The 22240-nt window shown below is 46.0% G+C and overlaps 1 protein-coding gene across 3 annotated transcripts in view; it reads right to left on the reverse strand.

Moving 5' to 3' along the window:
* Positions 1–22240, reverse strand: part of kcnt2 (potassium channel, subfamily T, member 2) — a 789028-nt gene that overhangs the window by 84333 nt on the left and 682455 nt on the right. For all 3 annotated transcript variants that reach the window (XM_041208210.1, XM_041208209.1, XM_041208208.1), the window contains one exon: positions 1738–2044. In XM_041208210.1, the coding sequence (XP_041064144.1) occupies positions 1738–2044 (307 nt within the window). The remainder of the gene's footprint in view (positions 1–1737; positions 2045–22240) is intronic.

The following is a 22240-nucleotide window of genomic DNA, read 5'->3' on the forward strand; positions in this document are numbered from 1 at the left end:
TTTATGGTGTAAATAGTTTAATGCTGATTTGTAATATTTTCAGCAAAATAAGTGCAATTAGGACAATACAATAACAATCTTTTGCAGAACACTTAATCAGATGTAGTTCTTGATTTGTATTGAATTATCCAACTTCAATCAGAGCAGTAGCGCTACTTGGGTTCAGAATTTCCAGATTAGAAGAAACCAATAGTCATAGATTCCATACCCTTTGATTAGGTGTTCAAGGAAGCTCCACTTAACTTTTTTAAGTACCCTGGATGAATGTTAAAGGTCTCATGGCACTATTTGAAGAAGAGTAGGAAGCTCTTTCAGTTGGCCAGATGGCTAGCGGGTGGGTCAGATTAACAACAACAGCATGGTTTTGATTTCCATATGGGCTGAGGCTGACTTGGGACCTGCTCTTGATTGCCATTTCAGTGATCGCTTTTGGAAGTTTGTGTATAACTGTCAGTGAGAACAGGATTGGGCATGGCTGTAACAATCTCCACGGTTAAGCAGTTTGAACTCACTTCCAAGATCATAGATGAAAAACAGCCATTAGGTCAAGGTACCAATGGGCTTTGGTCACTCATAAGGAGCTACCTTCAAGACCGGAGGAGAACATCAAAGGGGACTTTCAATGGAGGGTCACGTTTGAAGTCAAAATGAACAATTTGAATAGAATAATGTAAACTTGCAGATCAAGTTGGCAATTCAGAGTGTGAAAGTCAAACTCTTAACCTTACTATCATGCTACGCACTTTACTTGATCATAAGGCTGTATTGTTTTCTACAATATAGACTACATGTTTTGCTCAAAGCTTTCAAAGATTGATTTACCACTCTTACCCATGATGTCATTGCTTCTTAATGTACATGCTCTGCTGAATACTATCAATAAAAGGGTTTTATAACCTTTTTAATGTACATAAATAAATACAGCATTACATTATCATGTGACCAACAAAGGATGTTTTGTTCTGCAGCATGTTAACAGGTTATTATGTGTACAATAGTTATCATAATAATGTCTAAATGGGGCAGAGGAATAATGCAACCTAAGGATACAGATTTACAAATCCTTAAATATAGTTTAACAAGGCCATGAAACATGCAAACTACCACTGGGGTTCATTTCCAGTGAAATAGAACTGTAAATCAAGGAAGTTATGTTCAACTTGTACATAACCATGGTTAGATCGCACTTAGAGTACTTTGTCTTGCTCTGGTCTCCCTAAAGGATATAGAGGGGCTGCAGAAGGTACAAAAATATTTACAAAGATTATACCAGAACTAAGAGATTGAAGCACTACAATATAAAGGGGTTCTTTTCTCCAGAAAAGAGGATGGGAGATGACCTAATAGAGGTCTTTAAAATTAGAAGGGGCTTGATATGGTAGGCATAGAAAAATGTTTACACCCGTGGGGCAATCTAAAACTAGAGGCAATTAATATTATAGACACTAATGATAGCATTCAGGAAAAAACTTCTTTATCCAAAGAGTGATTAATACATGAAATCTGCTACCATAGGAAGTACCTGAGGCAAAAAGCATAGATACATTTAAGGGGAAGCTAGATATGTACAAGAAGGAGAAAGGAATTAAAGGTATGCAGCTAGGGTGAGATGAAATAGGCTGGAAGAAGGCTTGTGTGAAGCATAAACACTGGTATAGACCAGTTGGCCAATGGCCTATTACTGTAAATGCTGAAAATTCTTTGTAAAAACAATCCTTAGTAGCTAAGAGGTCTTACCATAACCTGTCGTTGAAAGGCCTAGATGCTTCATTCGGGTTTTTACTAGTTCAGCCAGTTCTTGTCTCTCTGACCTTTTGCACAACGTCATGCGCTGACGACTTATCCTTTCTGTTACTTTACTGGAGTGCTTTGGTGCTTTTCTGCTAAGCCGCCTTGCCCACTGCATGCTTTTGCGCCTCAGTAAAGGATGATCTGATTGGTCACTGGATGTAGAGTTCCGATGATAGTGATTGGTGCAATAACTCATGTGCTCTTTGGTATCTTTCGTATCTTCCCAGTCCTCGACACTAATGGATACTTGAGACTGAAAGAGAATCAATATTTTAATAATAAGCTTTAAACTATATGACATAAAAGATATATCTCGATAGTCTTAGACTTCTTAAATCTATGTTAAATGTGCAAAAGTAGAGATTTATGTAAGCCCATGGAGCGTGCACCTAATCATGCAGCTGGAACAAGCTGATAAATTTGTCAGAGACCCTCATTATAATTAAATAGGTGGGCTGCCAACATTAACCAACAGTTAATTGGCAGCTGCCTAATTGGTGGCTTCAAATTTTGGTGCCCCTACTGCTACTTAAAGGGCTTGGCCTAAATAGCCAAGTGGTTATGGTACTGGGTTTGTAACCCCAAGGTCAAGAGTTCAAATCTCACAATAGCAAACTATGAAACAACGTAACTTCATCTGAAACGGATGGAAACGGGTTTGTACTCAAAAGAGTTACTGCTACTTAAAGCCAGCCGACATCTCTTAAAGGTGTAGGTGCACACTGACTGCAGGTATCCCAAAGGCAGCTCAGGAGATGGCAGGACAAGCAGATAATGCAAGGGCCCCTCATTTTTGCAATACAACAATGGAGGATGCTGGCAAGAGGGATGGACTCTGATATTTTCCTTCCAAGCTGCTTAGCAGTAATGGGCACAGTGGTGAAGGTCAGCATTGCCCCACATACTTGATTCCACCGTAGGAAGAAGCTTAATGACCTGACCAGGGTTGCTAATGTATGACTCCAACTCTAATCTCACATCACTCTTTAGATAACTCTGTACTACCCGAGGTTTCAGCACTCACCGCCCAACTCTGATTACCAGCATACTCCCACATTCCCTCTACTTCCTTCTGCTCTTAATGCCACAGTCTACATCCCTCACTCTCCTCAACAGTATTACCTTCAGCTCCTCATGCCTCTGCCATACCACACGCCAGTGCTGCATGATACTGATTTGCACATCCTCAAACCATCGCACCAGGAGACCACTAACGCTAATTGTTTCTTTCAGGTAAAGCTGGTAAACCATGATAGACAGGACGTGAGAAGAAAAGGCAGAGCGTCCGTTCAGGTCCTTTCCCAACTCAAACTCTCCATTGCTGGGGATGGGCCTTCCTTATCATCATTTACTTTCTTGTCCGTTCTTCATCTTATGTCTGCACTGTTTCCTCCCATTTTGGCTGCAAGGATTGATCCTCTGAATGGCCTTCATAGTTTTGTAGCATACAGCAAACCATTGGAAATTCAAAGACAACTATACTGCAGGGCTCCACCAGATTGGTCCAGGCTTGAAGGCAACTTTAGTTTGCTCAATGAGAGCTTTGGTTTGAGCATGGTTCTCCTGCCTTACGGGGCTAGACTAACACCCACTATTGCAGATCACAGACGTGAGAGGATGGAGAATTGGTGCAGGGTGAAGATGCCATGACTCTTGCCAGCCACCTGGCATAGGTCTGCTGAATTTGCTGCCAGTGGCTGCACTCTAGCTGAACATTCAAGGAATCGTACAGCTTCCACGGCTGTACGACCACGGCTGGTTCACCACAAGGAAAGTGCAGGACAGCATGTGTGTGTCAATGACATCTTGCATCAGGGGAAATCCGAAAATCTGAGAGATGTGACTTCCTAATTAGTAGCCTCTATGAAAAGTTGATGCATTGCTGTCACCTTGAAAGGAGGGCATCCATCATCGCTTTACTGGCTGTTTGGATAGTGAACTTACTGATGTTGCAGATGTCATCTGTTGCAGCCTGGAATAGCCAATAGCAGAGAAATTGAGAATCACTATTACCTCAAAAGCAACAGGCCTGTGTGCACCTTGGTGTTTGGTTCCGATTTGCGCTGCAATAGGTAACATCAGTGCCTGGCTGCTTGCTAAAGCACAGCCTCCTCACACACATAAAACTCCTCTCACATTTTGGGGTACGACATCTGCCCTGGAAGACATGCATGGTGTAATGCCTCCTTGGCCCTTGCATTCTTTGTTGTCTTCTTTCATCCTCTGCAGGTCTTCGTTGTCATGTTAATGTTGCTGCTACTATGGCAACCTCAATGGTAATCCTTGCAACATTCCCAACTTTATGGTAGTCTTATAGCCAATGAATTCAAACAGTGTAACAGCAGCCAAAGGTTAGCATTCCAACTGTTCAATACCCTGAACTACTGCAAAACAGCCAAAATATTGCCTCCAAAATCCACAGTAGCCAAAAATGAATTGCCAGTAACTAAACCTTCAAAAAAATTGGAAATCCCTTTAAAATCTCACTCCTTCAACCAGCTTTCCTATCATTGATGACATGTTTTTCTGGGTGGGGAAAGAAAAATCTGAATGAAAGGTTCCCAAACACTGCATTTTTAATGGGTTCCTCATTCAAGTGCAGGACCCCATTAACATAATTTAATGGGGCAAAAATTAATTTCCAACACTGAGGATGCCTGGTGTCCACTCTTACCAATGTGGAACCAATAAAGCAGTCACTTTTTGTGCACACTTCTACTGTTGTACAGTCAATGGCCGAATTTGTACATCCAATACTGAAGTCATGCTCAAAACCTTGGCTGGACACAGGAATTTCTACCCTTACTTGTCTTATCCCTCTTATTCTCTATTTTTCTTAAGCAACTTCTTTATTTGTTCACAAGGTAAACAGGGGCTCAGAACAGATGAAACAGTCCAGATGAGACTTCACAATTAGAAGATACTTGCACGTGAATCTTCTAATAAGAATCAGGGGCCGGGAAGATGTTGACTTTCTGCAATAGCGTAAAACGGGCGATGTTGAATGAGCAACCCATTTTACATCTCTCCATGATTTTTATTTCCATTGAAGTCAGTGGGCAGAGATAAATAACAGACTGACAATTAATTATTACCTGTTTTACACAATTATATAAAACAATACCTACTCCAATTATTTACTTTAATAAATAATAAACTGCTGAGTCCTTTTACCAGATTGAATTATGGCCATCAGGTGAAACATAACCACAATTTGCTGACTTTTGACAAGAAGAAATATAGGCTTCTTCAGCATATATCCTCCTGATTGTATATAGGAAAACATTAATAACATGAGAATGAAGTGCCATTTTTTTAATGTATTCCATTGTGCCTTGCATAATGTAAGGCATTTTTACCCGGGAGACAATTACAGTGGAGCTTCAGAGCGATGTCTTTCCATCTCCTGTGCCGCACAACCCTCATTATTTTTATAGTCATTTGACTGGTCGGTAGAGCAGATTGATAAAAGTGGTTGCTGGAATTCATACTGAAACGGTTGAAAGCACAATCACCAATATTTAATATAATGGAACCATTTGTGGATATTGTTTCCTGAAGTCCAAACCACAATCACTACTTTTCCCTTGTGACTTGCCAACTAAAGAAATTTACAACGTGAGGCATCGGATCTTAATTTAGCTGTGGCCTAAAATAAGCTTAACAGTTCAAACGTTTGTTTGGCAATAAAATAAGTGTCCAACAGTTCGTGTATTTTATTTTTCAAATGTCAAACATTACTTTATTATATGGCACATTTGAAGTATTATACAGAAACATTTGCAAAATCATACCACCACAGCATAAATAAAGGTTCACAGCACATTTGTCCTTTTCATTCTCTATCATATTCAGTCCACAAATTTATAACATCACCCTTATATAACTGTTCTATTTTTATAGGATTTCAATCTAAAATCACTTATTAAAGCCAAATCAGAAGCAAGATGTGAAATATGAAATCATTATTGTACTTTCAATTAAAGATGAATGTAATAAAACCTTTTAAAATGGTTCTATGATATTTCAATAATCCACTGGAATTGCACCCAGCACAATATTATGTCTGCAACTATACCAAAACTTCTTAATCACACCTATCTTTAAAGGGTAGATGGGCTGGGATAATTTATCAAACATAATTGAAGTGAATAAAACATCTCTGAAATGGTAATTTATGGCAATAAATGGAAATTAAAGGTTTTATTCCTGCTAACAAGTTAATTTAGTGACTTTTCTAAAGGTGAAAGTCCTGCATTCTCTTACTCAGTGAACACAATAGTCTACATTTGCTCTGGCATCTAGCATTTGTATCAAAGGCCTGGATCTTCTGCCAAGCGGCAATCATCACCGCACTGACACTCTGCTTGAATTTTTCCCTGTGTCGGCACTGCTCCACATTTCTTGCTGGGTCTTCCAAGCCTGACTTCTTCAGAAATGCAGAGCACAGCGTCCGTTGAAGAACTCAGTCACACCACTGTAGCTGCAGTGACAATGACAGAACACACCCCCTTTTTACGGCACTAGCTATGGTATGGTAAGTTTAAAGGTCCAGTGTGAATGTTAGTGAATGAGTGAATGGGTGACTGGATGAATGAGTGAATGGGTAGGGCGGGTAAGTGAGTGGGTAGAGTGGGTGAGGTAACTGAGTAGGGCGGAAGGTGGATAAATGGATAGGGTGGCAGGTTTTTAGGATAGTAGGCAGGGTAGTAGGATAGGGTGGTAGATAGTAGGATAGGGTGGCAGGTGTTTAGGATAGTAGGCAGGGTAGTAGGATAGGGTGGTAGATAGTAGGATAGGGTGGCAGGTGTTTAGGATAGTAGGCAGGGTAGTAGGATAGGGTGGCAGGTGTTTAGGATAGTAGGCAGGGTAGTAGGATAGGATGGCAGGTGTTTAGGATAGTAGGCAGGGTAGTAGGATAGGGTGGTAGATAGTAGGATAGGGTGGCAGGTGTTTAGGATAGTAGGCAGGGTAGTAGGATAGGGTGGTAGATAGTAGGATAGGGTGGCAGGTGTTTAGGATAGTAGGCAGGGTAGTAGGATAGGGTGGTAGATAGTAGGATAGGGTGGCAGGTGTTTAGGATAGTAGGCAGGGTAGTGGGATAGGGTGGCAGGTGTTTAGGATAGTAGGCAGGGTAGTAGGATAGGGTGGTAGATAGTAGGATAGGGTGGCAGGTGTTTAGGATAGTAGGCAGGGTAGTAGGATAGGGTGGTAGATAGTAGGATAGGGTGGCAGGTGTTTAGGATAGTAGGCAGGGTAGTAGGATAGGGTGGTAGATAGTAGGATAGGGTGGCAGGTGTTTAGGATAGTAGGCAGGGTAGCAGGATAGGGTGGTAGATAGTAGGATAGGGTGGCAGGTGTTTAGGATAGTAGGCAGGGTAGTAGGATAGGGTGGTAGATAGTAGGATAGGGTGGCAGGTGTTTAGGATAGTAGGCAGGGTAGTAGGATAGGGTGGTAGATAGTAGGATAGGGTGGCAGGTGTTTAGGATAGTAGGCAGGGTAGTAGGATAGGGTGGTAGATAGTAGGATAGGGTGGCAGGTGTTTAGGATAGTAGGCAGGGTAGCAGGATAGGGTGGCAGGTGTTTAGGATAGTAGGCAGGGTAGTAGGATAGGGTGGTAGATAGTAGGATAGGGTGGCAGGTGTTTAGGATAGTAGGCAGGGTAGTAGGATAGGGTGGTAGATAGTAGGATAGGGTGGCAGGTGTTTAGTATAGTAGGCAGGGTAGTAGGATAGGGTGGTAGATAGTAGGATAGGGTGGCAGGTGTTTAGGATAGTAGGCAGGGTAGTAGGATAGGGTGGTAGATAGTAGGATAGGGTGGCAGGTGTTTAAGATAGTAGGCAGGGTAGTAGGATAGGGTGGTAGATAGTAGGATAGGGTGGCAGGTGTTTAGGATAGTAGGCAGGGTAGTAGGATAGGGTGGTAGATAGTAGGATAGGGTGGCAGGTGTTTAGGATAGTAGGCAGGGTAGTAGGATAGGGTGGTAGATAGTAGGATAGGGTGGCAGGTGTTTAGGATAGTAGGCAGGGTAGTAGGATAGGGTGGTAGATAGTAGGATAGGGTGGCAGGTGTTTAGGATAGTAGGCAGGGTAGTAGGATAGGGTGGTAGATAGTAGGATAGGGTGGCAGGTGTTTAGGATAGTAGGCAGGGTAGTAGGATAGGGTGGTAGATAGTAGGATAGGGTGGCAGGTGTTTAGGATAGTAGGCAGGGTAGTAGGATAGGGTGGTAGATAGTAGGATAGGGTGGCAGGTGTTTAGGATAGTAGGCAGGGTAGTAGGATAGGGTGGTAGACAGTAGGATAGGGTGGCAGGTGTTTAGGATAGTAGGCAGGGTAGTAGGATAGGGTGGTAGATAGTAGGATAGGGTGGCAGGTGTTTAGGATAGTAGGCAGGGTAGCAGGATAGGGTGGTAGATAGTAGGATAGGGTGGCAGGTGTTTAGGATAGTAGGCAGGGTAGTAGGATAGGGTGGCAGGTGTTTAGGATAGTAGGCAGGGTAGTAGGATAGGGTGGCAGGTGTTTAGGATAGTAGGCAGGGTAGTAGGATAGGGTGGTAGATAGTAGGATAGGGTGGCAGGTGTTTAGGATAGTAGGCAGGGTAGTAGGATAGGGTGGTAGATAGTAGGATAGGGTGGCAGGTGTTTAGGATAGTAGGCAGGGTAGTAGGATAGGGTGGTAGATAGTAGGATAGGGTGGCAGGTGTTTAGGATAGTAGGCAGGGTAGTAGGATAGGGTGGTAGATAGTAGGATAGGGTGGCAGGTGTTTAGGATAGTAGGCAGGGTAGTGGGATAGGGTGGCAGGTGTTTAGGATAGTAGGCAGGGTAGTAGGATAGGGTGGTAGATAGTAGGATAGGGTGGCAGGTGTTTAGGATAGTAGGCAGGGTAGTAGGATAGGGTGGTAGATAGTAGGATAGGGTGGCAGGTGGTTAGGATAGTAGGCAGGGTAGTAGGATAGGGTGGTAGATAGTAGGATAGGGTGGCAGGTGTTTAGGATAGTAGGCAGGGTAGCAGGATAGGGTGGTAGATAGTAGGATAGGGTGGCAGGTGTTTAGGATAGTAGGCAGGGTAGTAGGATAGGGTGGTAGATAGTAGGATAGGGTGGCAGGTGTTTAGGATAGTAGGCAGGGTAGTAGGATAGGGTGGTAGATAGTAGGATAGGGTGGCAGGTGTTTAGGATAGTAGGCAGGGTAGTAGGATAGGGTGGTAGATAGTAGGATAGGGTGGCAGGTGTTTAGGATAGTAGGCAGGATAGCAGGATAGGGTGGCAGGTGTTTAGGATAGTAGGCAGGGTAGTAGGATAGGGTGGTAGATAGTAGGATAGGGTGGCAGGTGTTTAGGATAGTAGGCAGGGTAGTAGGATAGGGTGGTAGATAGTAGGATAGGGTGGCAGGTGTTTAGTATAGTAGGCAGGGTAGTAGGATAGGGTGGTAGATAGTAGGATAGGGTGGCAGGTGTTTAGGATAGTAGGCAGGGTAGTAGGATAGGGTGGTAGATAGTAGGATAGGGTGGCAGGTGTTTAGGATAGTAGGCAGGGTAGTGGGATAGGGTGGCAGGTGTTTAGGATAGTAGGCAGGGTAGTAGGATAGGGTGGTAGATAGTAGGATAGGGTGGCAGGTGTTTAGGATAGTAGGCAGGGTAGTAGGATAGGGTGGTAGATAGTAGGATAGGGTGGCAGGTGTTTAGGATAGTAGGCAGGGTAGCAGGATAGGGTGGTAGATAGTAGGATAGGGTGGCAGGTGTTTAGGATAGTAGGCAGGGTAGTAGGATAGGGTGGCAGGTGTTTAGGATAGTAGGCAGGGTAGCAGGATAGGGTGGTAGATAGTAGGATAGGGTGGCAGGTGTTTAGGATAGTAGCAGGGTAGCAGGATAGGGTGGTAGATAGTAGGATAGGGTGGCAGGTGTTTAGGATAGTAGGCAGGGTAGTAGGATAGGGTGGTAGATAGTAGGATAGGGTGGCAGGTGTTTAGGATAGTAGGCAGGGTAGCAGGATAGGGTGGTAGATAGTAGGATAGGGTGGCAGGTGTTTAGGACAGTAGGCAGGGTAGTAGGATAGGGTGGCAGGTGTTTAGGATAGTAGGCAGGGTAGTAGGATAGGGTGGCAGGTGTTTAGGATAGTAGGCAGGGTAGTAGGATAGGGTGGTAGATAGTAGGATAGGGTGGCAGGTGTTTAGGATAGTAGGCAGGGTAGTAGGATAGGGTGGTAGATAGTAGGATAGGGTGGCAGGTGTTTAGGATAGTAGGCAGGGTAGTAGGATAGGGTGGTAGATAGTAGGATAGGGTGGCAGGTGTTTAGGATAGTAGGCAGGGTAGTAGGATAGGGTGGCAGGTGTTTAGGATAGTAGGCAGGGTAGTAGGATAGGGTGGTAGATAGTAGGATAGGGTGGCAGGTGTTTAGGATAGTAGGCAGGATAGCAGGATAGGGTGGCAGGTGTTTAGGATAGTAGGCAGGGTAGTAGGATAGGGTGGTAGATAGTAGGATAGGGTGGCAGGTGTTTAGGATAGTAGGCAGGGTAGTAGGATAGGTTGGTAGATAGTAGGATAGGGTGGCAGGTGTTTAGTATAGTAGGCAGGGTAGTAGGATAGGGTGGTAGATAGTAGGATAGGGTGGCAGGTGTTTAGGATAGTAGGCAGGGTAGTAGGATAGGGTGGTAGATAGTAGGATAGGGTGGCAGGTGTTTAGGATAGTAGGCAGGGTAGTGGGATAGGGTGGCAGGTGTTTAGGATAGTAGGCAGGGTAGTAGGATAGGGTGGCAGGTGTTTAGGATAGTAGGCAGGGTAGTAGGATAGGGTGGTAGATAGTAGGATAGGGTGGCAGGTGTTTAGGATAGTAGGCAGGGTAGCAGGATAGGGTGGTAGATAGTAGGATAGGGTGGCAGGTGTTTAGGATAGTAGGCAGGGTAGTAGGATAGGGTGGCAGGTGTTTAGGATAGTAGGCAGGGTAGCAGGATAGGGTGGTAGATAGTAGGATAGGGTGGCAGGTGTTTAGGATAGTAGGCAGGGTAGTAGGATAGGGTGGTAGATAGTAGGATAGGGTGGCAGGTGTTTAGGATAGTAGGCAGGGTAGTAGGATAGGGTGGTAGATAGTAGGATAGGGTGGCAGGTGTTTAGGATAGTAGGCAGGGTAGCAGGATAGGGTGGTAGATAGTAGGATAGGGTGGCAGGTGTTTAGGATAGTAGCAGGGTAGCAGGATAGGGTGGTAGATAGTAGGATAGGGTGGCAGGTGTTTAGGATAGTAGGCAGGGTAGTAGGATAGGGTGGTAGATAGTAGGATAGGGTGGCAGGTGTTTAGGATAGTAGGCAGGGTAGCAGGATAGGGTGGTAGATAGTAGGATAGGGTGGCAGGTGTTTAGGACAGTAGGCAGGGTAGTAGGATAGGGTGGCAGGTGTTTAGGATAGTAGGCAGGGTAGTAGGATAGGGTGGCAGGTGTTTAGGATAGTAGGCAGGGTAGTAGGATAGGGTGGTAGATAGTAGGATAGGGTGGCAGGTGTTTAGGATAGTAGGCAGGGTAGTAGGATAGGGTGGTAGATAGTAGGATAGGGTGGCAGGTGTTTAGGATAGTAGGCAGGGTAGTAGGATAGGGTGGTAGATAGTAGGATAGGGTGGCAGGTGTTTAGGATAGTAGGCAGGGTAGTAGGATAGGGTGGCAGGTGTTTAGGATAGTAGGCAGGGTAGTAGGATAGGATGGCAGGTGTTTAGGATAGTAGGCAGGGTAGTAGGATAGGGTGGTAGATAGTAGGATAGGGTGGCAGGTGTTTAGGATAGTAGGCAGGGTAGTAGGATAGGGTGGTAGATAGTAGGATAGGGTGGCAGGTGTTTAGGATAGTAGGCAGGGTAGTAGGATAGGGTGGTAGATAGTAGGATAGGGTGGCAGGTGTTTAGGATAGTAGGCAGGGTAGTGGGATAGGGTGGCAGGTGTTTAGGATAGTAGGCAGGGTAGTAGGATAGGGTGGTAGATAGTAGGATAGGGTGGCAGGTGTTTAGGATAGTAGGCAGGGTAGTAGGATAGGGTGGTAGATAGTAGGATAGGGTGGCAGGTGTTTAGGATAGTAGGCAGGGTAGTAGGATAGGGTGGTAGATAGTAGGATAGGGTGGCAGGTGTTTAGGATAGTAGGCAGGGTAGCAGGATAGGGTGGTAGATAGTAGGATAGGGTGGCAGGTGTTTAGGATAGTAGGCAGGGTAGTAGGATAGGGTGGTAGATAGTAGGATAGGGTGGCAGGTGTTTAGGATAGTAGGCAGGGTAGTAGGATAGGGTGGTAGATAGTAGGATAGGGTGGCAGGTGTTTAGGATAGTAGGCAGGGTAGTAGGATAGGGTGGTAGATAGTAGGATAGGGTGGCAGGTGTTTAGGATAGTAGGCAGGGTAGCAGGATAGGGTGGTAGATAGTAGGATAGGGTGGCAGGTGTTTAGGATAGTAGGCAGGGTAGCAGGATAGGGTGGTAGATAGTAGGATAGGGTGGCAGGTGTTTAGGATAGTAGGCAGGGTAGTAGGATAGGGTGGTAGATAGTAGGATAGGGTGGCAGGTGTTTAGGATAGTAGGCAGGGGTAGCAGGATAGGGTGGTAGATAGTAGGATAGGGTGGCAGGTGTTTAGGATAGTAGGCAGGGTAGTAGGATAGGGTGGCAGGTGTTTAGGATAGTAGGCAGGGTAGTAGGATAGGGTGGCAGGTGTTTAGGATAGTAGGCAGGGTAGTAGGATAGGGTGGTAGATAGTAGGATAGGGTGGCAGGTGTTTAGGATAGTAGGCAGGGTAGTAGGATAGGGTGGTAGATAGTAGGATAGTGTGGCAGGTGTTTAGGATAGTAGGCAGGGTAGTAGGATAGGGTGGTAGATAGTAGGATAGGGTGGCAGGTGTTTAGGATAGTAGGCAGGGTAGTAGGATAGGGTGGTAGATAGTAGGATAGGGTGGCAGGTGTTTAGGATAGTAGGCAGGGTAGTAGGATAGGGTGGTAGATAGTAGGATAGGGTGGCAGGTTGTTTAGGATAGTAGGCAGGGTAGTAGGATAGGGTGGTAGATAGTAGGATAGGGTGGCAGGTGTTTAGGATAGTAGGCAGGGTAGTAGGATAGGGTGGTAGATAGTAGGATAGGGTGGCAGGTGTTTAGGATAGTAGGCAGGGTAGTAGGATAGGGTGGTAGATAGTAGGATAGGGTGGCAGGTGTTTAGGATAGTAGGCAGGGTAGTAGGATAGGGTGGTAGATAGTAGGATAGGGTGGCAGGTGTTTAGGATAGTAGGTGGACTAAGTGGCAACTGGGGAAGGTGGCAGGTGGGTCAGGTGGTTGGTAGGAAAGTGGTAGGTGGGTAGGGAGGAAGGTGAGTAGGGTCGGTGGGTTGGACGTCTGGTCTCTGATGATCCAGAGACTGGAAGATCTGTGCCTATATTTTGTTACAATGGTAACTATGCTTGAGAAGCAATTTGCTGCCTTTGAAGTGTAATGGGACATCTGAAGTTGAGAGATGCTGTATAAATGCAAGTTCTTCCTGATTTATTTTTGCCAATGCAGTTTTTCAGTTTCTGCACTTAGTTCTCCTCTCATGCTGGGGTAGAAGTGTCTAGCCAGTAGTAGCCCTCTGGTAACTTGTTAAAACGATGGTACTTCATGTGCAAGTATCAGGAAATAGTTCATCTTCTGAGGTATCAAAGTTATGTCAGATATTGTTCCCAGTGTATTTGCCACAGGAGCTGCTGAATCGTGAACAGAAGTAGAAACCCTCACTTATGTGCACTTCTCCTTCCGTCAAGCATGTATTATAGAAAAGAGGGAGGTTAATTTAAACAGCCCTCAGGTGTAATCATCTCAGATTTACACTAAAAGTGGTAATGGGCATAAAAAAAGCTGTTTAACCTGCTGTCCGCAATGACGCGGCCCGCCTCATTAATAACACTTTCACGGGAAGCACTCTGGATCGCTGGCAGGGTGGTTTCTGATTCGCCCACCCCATCGTCACCTTAGGCCTTCAATAATCTGGGCGCCATATTTAAAGGGTACTCCTACACAGAGCTACCATACTCTAAGGGATTGGAAGCTGCTGGCAAGACATGGCTGCCAAAGGGAGGAAACATACTGTCCCTAAATTTAGTGACGCATCCCTCAGGTGCCTACTGGGCGCAGTGGAGGGCTGACGTGAAGTCCTCAACCACCATTCTGGCCAATGACTAGCAAGCAAGGTTACCCCAATCCAGCATGGGAGGCGGTGGCAGCGGTGGTCAGTGCCAACACCCTGCAAAAGAGGACAACCACCCGGTGTCGAAAGAGGATGAATGATCTCCTCCATTCTGCCAGGGTAAGTCAGTCTTCTAATCACTCTCAACTCGCACTTACAAACCTATCATGCATCCAATGGGATCTCACTTACTGCCAATTCAAGAGACATTACCATTCACTCTCTCACGCACGCCTTCATCTTCTGCCCTGTGGATCGCATCCTCATCCCATCCATGGCACCACTCACCACCCAAAAATGCCACATATCTTCCTCACCGGCCTAGCAGGCAACCTGCTTATGCCCTCTCCATCTGTCTTCCTCTAGGACAAGCTGGCACACAACAAAAAGGAGAAGCTGCAGACTGGTGGAGGAAGACATCAAAGTCTTCACAGGCTTTGAAAATAGTGATCCAGCTGGCCGGCGATGATCTGGACAATTCCTGTGCTGACGGTGAGGTCGGCAGTGCTCAGCCAAGTGAGGATCCAGCAGTGCAACGTCCATCAGACAACCATGCTGTGAGTCAGTTCCCCCTGTTCCACAGATCCCTGGTATGCACTAATTATCTCTCATTGCTTTCATAGGCACATCTGGGTCCAAGAGCCAGGTCCTCAACTCAAGCCCCAAAGACACCTTGGAAGAATCATCTGACGACACCCTAACTGAAGACCCATCGGAGCACTCACCCACACCTTCCGCCAGCGCAGAGACACACACCTTGGTGGGACCTAGTTCTAGAGTAGCCTTGGCGTCGCAATCTGGTGAGCACATCGCACTGTCTAATCAACAGCAGGGAGTTCCCAGGTTTCTGGCATTCTTGCTTGCTGGCTTCTCTGATCCTGGGCAAAATGTACAAAGTTCTGTGCCTTTGTGAAAATGGCATCCTTGACCTCCTAGATAGACTAGTGCATGGAGGCTTGCAAGATCACCTGGAAGCAGCCACTGGTGTAAAAATTGAGCGCCACGATCACTTTCATGGCCACTGGCAGTGGTGCCCTCCATGTCCCTAGAGCCCCAAATTCTGCAGCAGGTGGCATATGTGACCTACCAGCTCCCTAGGCATGCGCAGTCTTTGGCAGACACTGGTCCTCAGTTACCTACAGGAATGGCCATCTATAGACCCTGGGTCTAGCGAGGTACCTATGAATGACGGCTCCCTGTGGATCTTCAGCTGTGTGTGCAGCAGGCCCTGCCGTTCCTTCATCTCAAGGGAGATGCACCTCCCTTTGCCAAGCCAGGCGCCTCCACCACTCTCTTCATCTTCATCTCTGCTCCCTGTAAGCCATGAGGCATACCGCTAAATCACCAAGCTACATGATCCTGATGTTTTCCTCCTGCAGGATCAAAGTGAGAGATGCATGGGTTAGCAGAGGTGTCCTAAGAGCCCCTCTTAGTTAAGCCTGTAGGCCCCTTCATGCATGCAGGAGAGTGCTGGCCACCATTTCGATTGCCAGTGTAGTGAGCTCATTGGCTGTCCGAAACCCCACCCACCTCTGCCCCACTCCACTCGAGCGTTTGGTGCAGCTTCAGGCACTAGACTACATGCTGTGCTCTCAGCACAGGCGCAGGCATCCTCCTAACCTGCAATGCAAGGCTGCACTGTTACCTTGAACAATAATGGATACTGGTCCAAACCTTAATAAAGAAATTGTGATGGGCTGTGAGCCACCTGGACCCACCTGCACCATGGCCAACTTTCGCAAGGGGATTCTACAAGTTGCGCAGTTGGCCAATTACTCTGCTACCCCCCCCCCCCCCCCCCCTAAAACGCAGATTAATTTGCAGTCTGTGCCTGAGGGGTGAAAAGGTCTGGAGCATTTGGTGACACTTTTATGCTTTTGTGGTTGCATGAGTGGGCAGAAAAGCGTCAGAGACCCCGCTCCAAGAATGTCAGTGGAGCTGCAGCTGAACGGTCTCAGCTGTGAAAGAATGCTGAATTTTGACAAGCTTTTCCAAGTGTGTGGTCACTTCCCTCAACCCCTCCCAAACACCCCCCCACCCCCCCCCCCCACCCCGCCCCCCCCCCCCCTCCCTCCCGGCATGTGCTTGGATACTTCCTTCAATCCGTGCTGCCTTGCCCCCCATCGCCCCCACCCTCCAGCCTGACACACGCTGCGGCCCTTGCCCTAGCACCACAAAGTCAAAGACATGGGAGGCTGATTCCAGCGAGCAGGACTTATAATGAGATGCTAAAATATTGAAATTAGGTTCCTAACATGCGGCGGCTGCAGACATGCCCGCCATTGACGGTTGGAGCGGATGATCGCAAAGTGGTTTCATAACGGTTAAAACTGATTTTTGGCCTTCTCACCATATTGTTACACACCCCCACCCCCCACCACCACCACCCCCGCCACCGCCGTCCCCCCCCGCCCCCAAACCACCCCCCCACCACGCCACGATACCCGATGCCAACAGGGCTGATTCCGCCCGTGATTTCTCCTCTCACTACCTGTCTGACAGGTTTTCTGATTTCCCCCTTTATAAGTGGTGGCGTGTTTCTCCCAACCCTTCAGTTTGGACTATCCAAATCTCTATTAATAACCCCACAGCAAACTCCGGCTAAGGTAAGAGGGTTGGTTTATTTCATGCACACACAAAAACACGGAAAGGAGGTTTTGCAATGCCCCTGTTGGCAGTCATACAATAAAAGAGGGATAATGGGATGAAAGGGGTACAGGGCAAGACCACGATTAAATAAGTTATGGTTTCCCGTGAGCCCAGAGTCCAGAATCGAAAGTCCAGTGGCATTTTCCTTCAGAGGTTAGCAGGCCAAAATTGTTGTAGGGTGACCCAACTTTCCAGAAGCAAGGACTTCCACGATGGAAGAAGGCACAAAGAGATGAATGGGTCTTTTAGGCACCAATACAGAAGTTACAATATTTCAGTCATAAATAGTGTAAAGGAGGACCAGCAATTTACCTGGACAGAGCTCTTTTTGCTGTTGCCTGCTAAATGATAAAATGGTAAGCTGCCTGGAATAGAAACAGAAAATATTGGAAAAACTCAGCAGGTCTGGCAGCATCTATGGAGCGAAAATCAGAGTTAACGTTTTTGAGTCCGTGTGACCATTCTTCAGGCTCCTTGGGTTCAGTTCCACACGGCAATACTACAGCTTCTAGCAGCTTGGTGGAGGTCACGTGTCATATATTTATTAAAGAATTTCTTAAAGAGCCAACAAACCCCACTTTACAACCTAAGTTCAACATCAGTGTGCCTGTTTCTTGAGCATAAGACAGATGCAATGATGAGAAATTTACAAAGGGAAAGCCCACACCTTATTTGAATCTGGACACAGGACATTGCTTTTTTTCTTAGGCAACCACTGGCTCAGTTAAATATTGGAATGAAGTTTTTGTGCCCAGTTCTGAACTTGTTCCAGAAATTGGTGAAAATCAGTGCTTGTGTTGACGCACATTCTGACTCAGGCTCTACAGTGGCATAACAATGTCCCAAGAGAACTGCTGGAGGTTACAGAAAGAAGTCCCCGTGGTCAATAATGCAGCCACTACTGGCTTGGGCTTTCCTCCTTTCCAATTCTCTCTTCCCCACTCCTGGACTTATCTGTATTGGTCTACCTGCATTCCAGCAGGACAAAACGTTCAAAGACCAACAAACTGCTTAGGGACATCTGACTGGACCCATGAGAAATTAAGGATGGTCCTCAGGCCTCTCTATTCTGGCAAGTCTTGGCTGCATGCTATACAGATCCCACCCAGAATCTTGGCTCCTCTTTTGTGCAAAATATTTCCTCATTGTTGAGCCTCAAAAGAAAGTAAAATAAAATAGGCCTCAAGTTTTTATTTACATCATTTTTTTGCACCTCCATGAATATTCGCCATTCATGATCTCCTTACATGATGTCACTGATTAGGAATGTCCTTGGGCATTTCCAAGCAATTCCATATTGATTGCATCTTAACAGTCTCGGATCTGTTATAGAGCCACCTCACTTTGGGAAAATATGCTACCAACTGGATACAATTATGCAGAAGCATAACACTTTATAGTAAGGTTTTCAAAGCTACACATACTAGTTTAAATGTAGCCTTGTAAGTTTATTATACAAGGTTAAGATAATTGGCTTTAGCTAATGATCAAAAGTCTTCAATGTCCATGTGCACATTAGAGGATGGATTTCTTACTTCTAATCTACTCCTGAAAATAATAGGGTTCACACCAATAGATAGATGTCAGATGTTCACAGATTTATTAAGCATGCAGTAATTAAACTTCTTCAGCTGCTTCATCAATGACATTCCTTCCATCATAAGGTCCGAAGTGGGGATGTTTGCTGATGATTGCACAATGTTCAGCACCACTTGCGATTCTTCAGATACTGAAGCAGTCCATATTCAAATGCAGCAAGACCTGGACAATATCCAGGCTTGGGCTGACAAGTGGCAGGTAATATTCGTGCCACACTAGTGTCAGGCAATGACCATCCCTGAAAAAATTGAGGTGATACACTTTGGAAGGAGTAATTCGACAAGGAAGTATTCAATGAACGGCATGACACTAGGAAGTTCTGAGGAACAAAGGGTATGGTGTGTGTGTCCATAGATCTCTGAAGGCAGAGGGGCATATAGTGGGGTGGTGAAAAAGGCAGATGGGACACTTGCCTTTATCAATCGAGGCAGAGATTGTAAAAGTAGGGAGATCATGTTGGAGTTGTATAGAACCTTGGTGAGGCCACAGCTGGAGTACTATGTGCAGTTCTGGTCACCACATTATAGGAAGGATGTGATTGCACTGGAGGGGGTGCAGAGGAGATTCACCAGGATGTTGCCTGGGATGAAACATTTAAGTTATGAAGAGAGGTTGGATAGGCTTGGGTTGTTTTTGTTGGAGCAGAGAAGACTGAGGGGCAACCTGATCGAGGGGTACAAGATTATGAGGGGCATGGACAGGGTGGATAGGGAGCAGCTGTTCCCCTTAGTTGAAGGGTCAGTCACAAGGGGACATCATTTCAAGGTGAGGGGCAGGAGCTTTAGGGGGGATGTGAGGAAAAACTTTTTTACCCAGAGGGTGGTGACGGTCTGGAATGCGCTGCCTGGGAGGGTGGTGGAGGCGTGTTGCCTCACATCCTTTAAAAAGTACCTGGATGAGCACTTGGCACGTCATAACATTCAAGGTTATGGGCCAAGTGCTGGTAAATGGGGTTAGGTAGGTAGGTCCAGTGTTTCTCACGTGTCGGTGCAGACTCGATGGGCCAAAAGGCCTCTTCTGCATTGTGTGATTCTGTGGTTCTGTGATCTCCAACAAGAGAAAATCTAACCATCACCCCATGATGTTCAATGGCATTACTATCACTGAATCCCCCATTAGCAAAATCCTGGGGGTTACCATTGACCATAAACTGAACTGGACTAGCCATATAAATACTATGTCTACAAGGGCAGGTCAGAGGCTAGGAATCCAGCGACAAGTAACTAACCTCCTGACTCCCCAAAGCCTGCCCAACATCTATAAGGCACCAAGTCAGGATTGTGATGGAATATTCTCCACTTGCCTGGATGTGTGCAGCTCCCACAACACTCAAAAAGCTTGACACCATCCAGGCCAAAGCAGCCCGCTTGATTGGCAGCACATCCACAAACATTCACTCCCTCCAACACCGAAGCACAGTAGCAGCAGTGTGTACCATCTACAAGATGCACTGCAGGAACTGACGAAGGTTCCTTCAACCGCACCTTCCAAACCCATGACCACTACCATCTAGAAGGACAAGGGCAGCAGATAGATGGGAACACCACCACCTGGTAGTTCCTCTCCAAGTCACTCACCATCCTGACTTGGAAATATATCGCCATTCCTTCACTGTCGCTGGGTCAAAATCCTGGAATTCCCTTCCTAACAGCACTGTGGGTGTACCTACACCACATGGACTGCTGTGGTTCAAGAAGGCAGCTCACCACCACCTTTTCAAAGGCAACTATGGATGGGCAATAAATGCTGGCCTAACCAGTGAAGCCCACATCCTGTGGATGAATAACAAAAATGAAACTTACACTTATGACAAAACCTCGCAAGTCTTAGCTGAAAAATTCAAACATGTTAGAGCCCAAGCTTGGTGCAGAGAATGATCAGATCTTCTTTTGAATTCTAAAGTATATGTTCGGACGCTAATTTGCATATTTTTTCAACTTTGTCTCTGTGGCAAACAACATGTTTTCGCATTGCCCAGTACAAGATTAATTTTACTGAGCCTGTGGGGAAAAAAATGAATAGGACTGATATTGGGAATTGTTGTGGGATCACTCCGCATCTAGTTCCATTGAGGCAAGAAGCACACAAACTTTGAGCTGCCCACTCATCAACATGATTGTTGCTACTTGTCAGCTGACACGTACACAATGGGCTGAATGGCCTCCTTCCATGCTGTAAATTTATATGATTCCATGATCTCCTACCCAAAGCACAACCAACTTCTCATGCTGCTCAATGCACCACTGTCCCATCACTCGCCCATCAGCAACTGGGACTCATGGCTAAAATTCATACGCTCCATCTCACCCTCACATACTTATGAAAGTTCCAAGCCTCACAACCACCTCTTGCAGCTTCCACATACCTCCAGTTATTCAGCAATGACAGCTAGGCACATCACCTAAAAACACTGACTATACTTGCTAACATTCTTCTCTCTCTCTTTCAGGATTAGGCCGCACATAAACTCAGGCAGCAGAGAAGCAGTGGGTGACAGGCATGCCTGCATCACCTGAGTCCTTTGAACATAAGAACTAGGAGCAGGAGTAGGCAATTCAGACCCTCGAGCCTGCCCCGCCATTGGATACGATCATGGCTGATCCCATTTCAGCCTCAACTCCAATTTCCCACCCTCTCCCCATAGCCTTTCAACCCATTACTAATTAAAAATCTGTCTATCTTCTCCTTAAATTTATTCAGCGTCCCGGCATCCACTGCACTCTGAGGTAGTGAATTCCACAGATTCACGACCCTTTGAGATAAGTAATTCCTCCTCATCTCTGATTTAAATCTACCACCCCTTAGTTCTACAACTATGGCCTCTTGTTCTAGAATGCCCCAGTAGGGGAAACATCCGCTCACGTCTACTTTGTCTATCTCCTTTAGCACCTTATATACCTCAACTAGATCTCCTCTCACCCTTCTAAACTCTAGCGAGTATAAGCCTAAACTGCTCAATCTCTCCTCATAAGACAAGACCCGCATCTCTGGAATCAATCTAGTGGACCTCCTCTGAACCGCAGGAGGAAATGGTGCTCTGCAGCATGGGGCTGGCTGTGACAAGGCTATTTTTCTTCCAGTGTCGCTGACAACATTCAAGATGATGGTACGTTCCTGCCTTGTGTATCTTCCCAAATCCTTCTTCATCCTCATCCTGCGTGATGTACAAGCTGCTGCTGATGTGATCATGGATCTCTTGCTTTACACTCCACCCATTTCTCACATCCTGACCATTCTCTTCTGCATGTTTGCTTTCAGACATAGCCTATGAGCTTCACTATGAAGAGTGAGAGCTACACCAGACCTCTGATGAAGAAGCGTAATCACTTAATCTGACACTTGCAAATACCGGCTCAGATACTGGCAATGCATGTACTTTAGCAGGTAGCATACAGGCGGTATAGAAGCAACATGTGGTAAGTCACTCGAGTGGGCTGCAGCGAGGTCAGGGGGTATGGATACTTGCCAGAAGACAAGGTCACAGACAGGTTCTACTGCAGAGGACTTAGATAAAACATTTAACAGGAGAACACTAATGGCTATGCACAAAGGAGATGTTTGATGCATTGACAGACCTACCCAGGGCCTCTTGCCACTGTCAAGTAACATGGAGGAGTCCAGCTCCAACTTGGCTCAGGGCTTTCACACAGATATTGGAGCCCATATCCTTTCCATCTTGCAAATGGTGGCAACTCTATGAAACCACTTGTGGACTGAGCTCTGATGTAGCATCTGGTTGCTGATGTCTCACTTTCCATTGCAACAGTGGCAGACATAAGGATTAGGAGCAGGGGTAGGCCATTTGGCCCCTCAAGCCTGTTCCACCATTCAATATGATCATTTCTGATTTGATTATGGCCCCATTTCACATTCCCACCTACCCTCGATAACCTTTAACTCCCTTGTTAGTCAAGAATCTATCTACCTCTTCCTTAAAAATATTCAATGGCCCTGCCTCCAACACTCTCTGGCTCCCCGAAGGATAGCGGGCATCACCAAATGGATTTTCTGTGCATTGTCATGCACCTACTGGA

Source organism: Carcharodon carcharias, chromosome 16, assembly GCF_017639515.1.
Source record: "Carcharodon carcharias isolate sCarCar2 chromosome 16, sCarCar2.pri, whole genome shotgun sequence".
In the NCBI taxonomy this organism is placed as follows: Eukaryota; Metazoa; Chordata; class Chondrichthyes; order Lamniformes; family Lamnidae; genus Carcharodon; species Carcharodon carcharias.